Below are 5,221 nucleotides of genomic sequence, written 5' to 3' on the forward strand. Positions count from 1 at the left end.
TTGAATGTACAATCAATATAGTTTCTCTATATTGAAATACCATACTTGTATTTATATGTATCATTATTTGATTAATGTATATGTGTTTTTTGGTTTTGTAATTAATATTCACTAAATTCTGTAAACATGGTCATGTATTGATGCATTTTCACATTTTGCATCCAACAGTTTGGCCCATTTATGCACCTAAAGTTGTTCCATCATCTTGTTGCCTCTTCTAGCTACTCATTCAAGCCATTTATTTCACAATTATTACAAAACAAATACAGAGATTAAAATATAACAGCTCTTAAACCTTAAACCCCAAAACAGATAAAAATAAAACAAAAAAATGACATTTATGGTCATTTCAATCTGTCTCGTGCTCTCTGCACCATCAACATTCACCAGCTTTCATCTCTTCCCAATCCTCCATCCTCGCACCATCAACATTCACCAGCTTTCATCTCTTCCCAATCCTCCATCCTCCCAAAACTAAGCATAGCTCCTAAACCCTAAACCCCGAAACACATTAAAATAAAAAATAAAAAATTGACATTTATGGTCATTTCAATCTGTCTCATGCTCTCTGAAACATCAACATTCACTGGCTTTCATTTCTTCCCACTCCTCCATCCTCCCAATACTAGGCCTCCAGTGCATCTCCATAAAATCAGTGAACCTTTGCATAGTGGAAATTAAAAAGATAGAGTAAAAAAGAGACGCCATCAAACAGATTCATTCTTCTTGAAACCATCGAATTCTAATATATACCCACCTATAAATATAATAAAAAGGATAGTATGAAAGTTCCCTTCCAAATAAAGGATGTTTCATGATACCGCAGAGAGTCAAATTTGGTAAACTTTGACAAAAGCATAAGTGGTGTATCTTGTCGTAACCTAACAAAAATACACCGTACGTGGTGACTAGAATCCTCTACATAAACGTGGTGATGTGGTGATTGGGCCAATCCAGAAGCTCCGTTCCTTTCAGGTAGGGCCAATCCAATCCAGAAGCTCCGTGCCTTCCAGGTAGGGCCAATCCAACCCAGAACCTCCGTCCCTTTCAGGTAGGCCCAATCCAATCCAGAACCTCCGTCCCTTTCAGGTAGGCCCAATCCATTGGCCCTACCTGAAAGGAACGGAGCTTCTGGATTGGCCCAATCTGAAAGAGGCGGTTTTGGTCGGCAGCACTAAGGCCTTGTCATCCATGAAATTTTGCTCTGCTCCACCCCATAAATATAACTGAAGGAACCATCAAACTTCAATCTCATCAAGGCCATCCATTCATTCACTGTCTCTGCAACATCTGAGTTCTGTGTATCTCCCCTCCCCTGCAGTTCTGACCATCTCTTCTATAAGCCCAGAAGAAGTTTTAAGTTCATCAGCAGCAGCAGGAACTCAGTACCAGTAGTCATGACAAAGGAAGAAGGAGAGCAGCAGGGCTTTGCCAATAAGGACTACACAGACCCACCTCCTGCTGCTTTCATTGATATTAATGAGTTCACTCTCTGGTCATTCTACAGGGCTTTGATAGCAGAATTCATAGCCACAATGTTGTTTCTCTATATTACCATTGCTACCGTGATTGGGCACTCCAGGACCTCAACGGGCTGCGGGAGTGTTGGGGTATTGGGCATTGCCTGGTCCTTTGGGGGCATGATTTTTGTTTTGGTTTACTGCACCGCTGGTATTTCAGGTCAGTGACTCATCATATATATATCTTAGTACTGAGAGATATGGACTGGACCAGCACTCTGACACTGTTGTGTTTGAGACTTGTGAATTGCTTCTTTTGTTTATTCCTTGTGTTTGGTGTTGCAGGTGGGCATATCAATCCTGCTGTCACTTTTGGCCTGTTTTTAGCTAGGAAGGTTTCCTTGCCAAGGGCTATTCTGTATATGATAGCCCAGTGTTTAGGGGCCATTTGTGGGGCTGGATTGGTGAAAGGCTTTCAAAAGAGTTTCTATGATAGATATGGAGGTGGAGCTAACTTTGTGCACCCTGGATACACCAAGGGTGTGGGTTTGGCTGCTGAAATCATCGGCACCTTTGTGCTGGTTTACACTGTTTTCTCTGCAACTGATCCCAAACGCAGTGCTAGGGACTCCCATGTTCCTGTATGTTTATATATTCATCAACATGTTTGTTTTGTTTTGTGTTTGCATCGGGGCAGGAATTTTACTAGAGAAACTCCTATATTCCTGTATTTTCATATATACATATACTTGTTTGTTTTGTTTTGTATCTGCATTAGGACAGGATTTTTACTAGACCTGCTTTGGTTGTGCAGGTCTTGGCTCCATTGCCTATTGGGTTTGCTGTTTTCATGGTGCACTTGGCTACCATTCCCATCACTGGGACCGGCATCAACCCTGCAAGGAGTTTCGGAGCAGCAGTGATTTATGGCCACAAACAATCCTGGAATGACCATGTAATTTCCCTTTTTGTCCTTGTTGTGGGTGTTCTAATAGTTTCGTGTCAAAAGATTTGGTACCTTGGGGATTTATATAAAGCTTGAACACTACAAAGTGTAGCATAAAAGATAATGACCAAAAACATCATATGGGGGTTTAAGGAATTTTTATGGCCCTGTAACTTATCATTCCTTTTTACAGTTAATATGCTGGATGCAATGCATTAGACTGTATATGAATGAATTAAGAATTATTTTGTACTCTATAGGTGTAGTTCTAAACATTATAGTGAATCCTGTTATCCAGATTGTAAAGCTCTCCTTTTGATTGAAACCAGCTGGACTGATTCAATATTAACATTAGGATAACTCAGCAGAACTAGTATTTTCTAAAGCTGATACACAAGTCTGATGAGTATGATTGTTGTCTGTGCAGTGGATTTTTTGGGTGGGTCCTTTCATTGGAGCTGCATTAGCTGCTGGCTACCATCAGTACATTCTGAGAGCAGCAGTCATCAAGGCCCTGGGGTCGTACCGAAGCAATGTTAATGTGTAATTAGGAAGCACTTGTTGTTAGTTGGAGTGTCTATGAATCAAGTCTGGGGGTTTGCAATACATGAATAATTGTTATGAACTATTATGTCTAGCACTGGATGAGACCAAGTAGAAACCCAGTGAGGAGTGTAGCTTCTTCGCTCAGCACCTTCATTAGGGGTGCATTGTCAACTGCCAAGAGTCCGAGAGGTTGAGCGAATCTGTATTGAATTCAGTGCTGTTGCTGAAGCAAAAGTTTGCTTGTAATATCTGTAGAAGTTGTGAATGAACGAACTCCGAAGCTTGTACAAACAAGCTACAACGTAAAGGGACATATTCAATAGATTTGATGTTACAACAGAAAACTATGACCAAGAATAAATTTCTATGACTTTTTATGCTTTTGGTCGGGATGTCTTTTTCTGTCTTGGCTATCTCTCGCTTCATGCACCACTTATGGCAATCACATTTCTAATTGATGTTCATCCTGATCAACTCTTATAAGACACGTGTTTCTTTAACATTCAGTAGGTATTTAATGATTATATTTTTATTTTTTCTTGGTCATTTTTTTTGTTTTGGTTCGACTTTGAAACCGTAAGTGGTGCAAGGCATTTTATCTTCTCTAGAGTTTTGGTGTTTAGAATCGATTTGCAATAGTCTCACCACTATTCTACATGAGGTGTTTTTATTATGAAATAAATGTTCTATATGAGGTGTTGAATTTTGGTATTTAGAATCGATTTGCAATAGTCTCACCGATGTTCTACATGAGGTGTTTGTTTTTATGAAATAGATAAAGTGTTTTTACGAAATAGATGTGAGGATGGTTGGTTATAATCTCTATTTGTCTAGGCCAAGGAGGACCACCAAAAAAAAGGGAAAAAGAGAGAAAATTGTATGGTGCCCGGACTAATAATCGGGCTTGTGCAATAAAATGCAAAACTCTGTGTAATTGCTTGTTCTACGTAATACAATATCAGTAAGTTATGTTCTATATTCACTCTGCATCTAATTTTATGGTTTGCACTGATGCTCTGTGAAGAGGGGAGATGATTAAACTTCGTATTGATCATTCTGTGTAGAAATTACCAGTGTCATAAGGAACCTGCTAAGAGGCTAAATAGTTGCAAAGGCTATGATTGTGGAAAAACTCTTTGAATCTGAGAGTTTGTGTATTTTATTATTTTTTGTTACTCAATAATTTCTAAATCAATGAAAATTTCCATCATGATGAGTATAGTGTTGAAATATCAATGGTCTCACTCTTATTGGATTTATTGGTCACTTGATAAAGACAAAAAGATATACAGACATTAGCAAAATAAAATTAAAAGACCAAATATTTATTGCCCAAGTGGACCAAAACTATCCCAAAATAAAAATACATCCCACAATCATCATTAACTGGCCATTTTACCCGGTTTCGGGTCATTAGGCCACCACCCATAGGTTGGTGAAATGCTTCATGTACATGAACCTCCATGTGTGCCATTTTCCCTTCAAAGTTACCCAATCGCTCTTGTAGCCGCTTCTAACCTCTGCAAATGGAGACTAACCGATTTAGTATATGCCATTATTTATGTTGAATATCATTTAAAAAACCAATGACCTCGTTGCGGTCATTGTGGCAATCTTTGGCCCGTTGTTCTACTGTTGTTGTCACTTGAGGAATTTGAGCTTCCTGTGACTCGAAGGGCGAGTGCAGGTCTACACACCCAAGGGAAACAACATTTTACTACTATATCTGCTCTAGCTGGTCCGCATGATGCACCACCCGTTGTCCACGGGGACCTACCCCTCTTCGAGCCCGGCCTTGCTGACAAAGAAGAGGACCCCCAATGGAAACTTTTCTCGGCCCACACCAACATTGTCGATGAAATCCTCGGCTGCTTGTATAGGTAAACTACCCCAGGTCCAAAAATCTCCAGTCGTTGAAACACTTGTGCCCCACTCCAAAGACCCACTATCCAAACTTTCCCACTGCCCAAAGTCTATCCCTCACAAGGGAAAAAACAACCAAATTCCAACCCTGCTCTACGAGGTCAACCCACTAGCAACAAAACCACCATTCACTCACATGCCCATAGGCTCTCTAGTTGTGTCGACTGCTTTTGACTATAACCATAAGGATAAGTATAACGCCTTCTGCCAACCCTTCGCCACGATGCCCTTCCATAGACAAGAAACCACCACAGGACAAATCACACACCACCATGGGGATTTTAACTTACGAATTGGCCACCCCGACCTAGCCTTAGGGCTTCCCACATTTCCCCCACTTCCTTCC

The 5,221-nt window shown here is 40.3% G+C and overlaps 1 protein-coding gene across 1 annotated transcript; it reads left to right on the forward strand.

The window, feature by feature from the left end:
- Window positions 1-1,234: 1,234 nt before the first annotated feature.
- LOC149226085 (putative aquaporin PIP2-8) lies at window positions 1,235-3,335 on the forward strand. Its single transcript, XM_089377405.1, has 4 exons — window positions 1,235-1,680; window positions 1,806-2,101; window positions 2,275-2,415; window positions 2,834-3,335. The coding sequence occupies exons 1-4, from the start codon at window positions 1,398-1,400 to the stop codon at window positions 2,951-2,953; spliced, it is 840 nt and encodes a 279-aa protein (XP_089233531.1). The 5' UTR covers window positions 1,235-1,397; the 3' UTR covers window positions 2,954-3,335.
- Window positions 3,336-5,221: the final 1,886 nt, after the last annotated feature.

Source organism: Pinus tabuliformis, chromosome J (genome assembly GCF_031772625.1).
Source record: "Pinus tabuliformis cultivar Carrire ecotype Pingquan chromosome J, CPIR1, whole genome shotgun sequence".
Classification (NCBI taxonomy): domain Eukaryota; kingdom Viridiplantae; phylum Streptophyta; class Pinopsida; order Pinales; family Pinaceae; genus Pinus; species Pinus tabuliformis.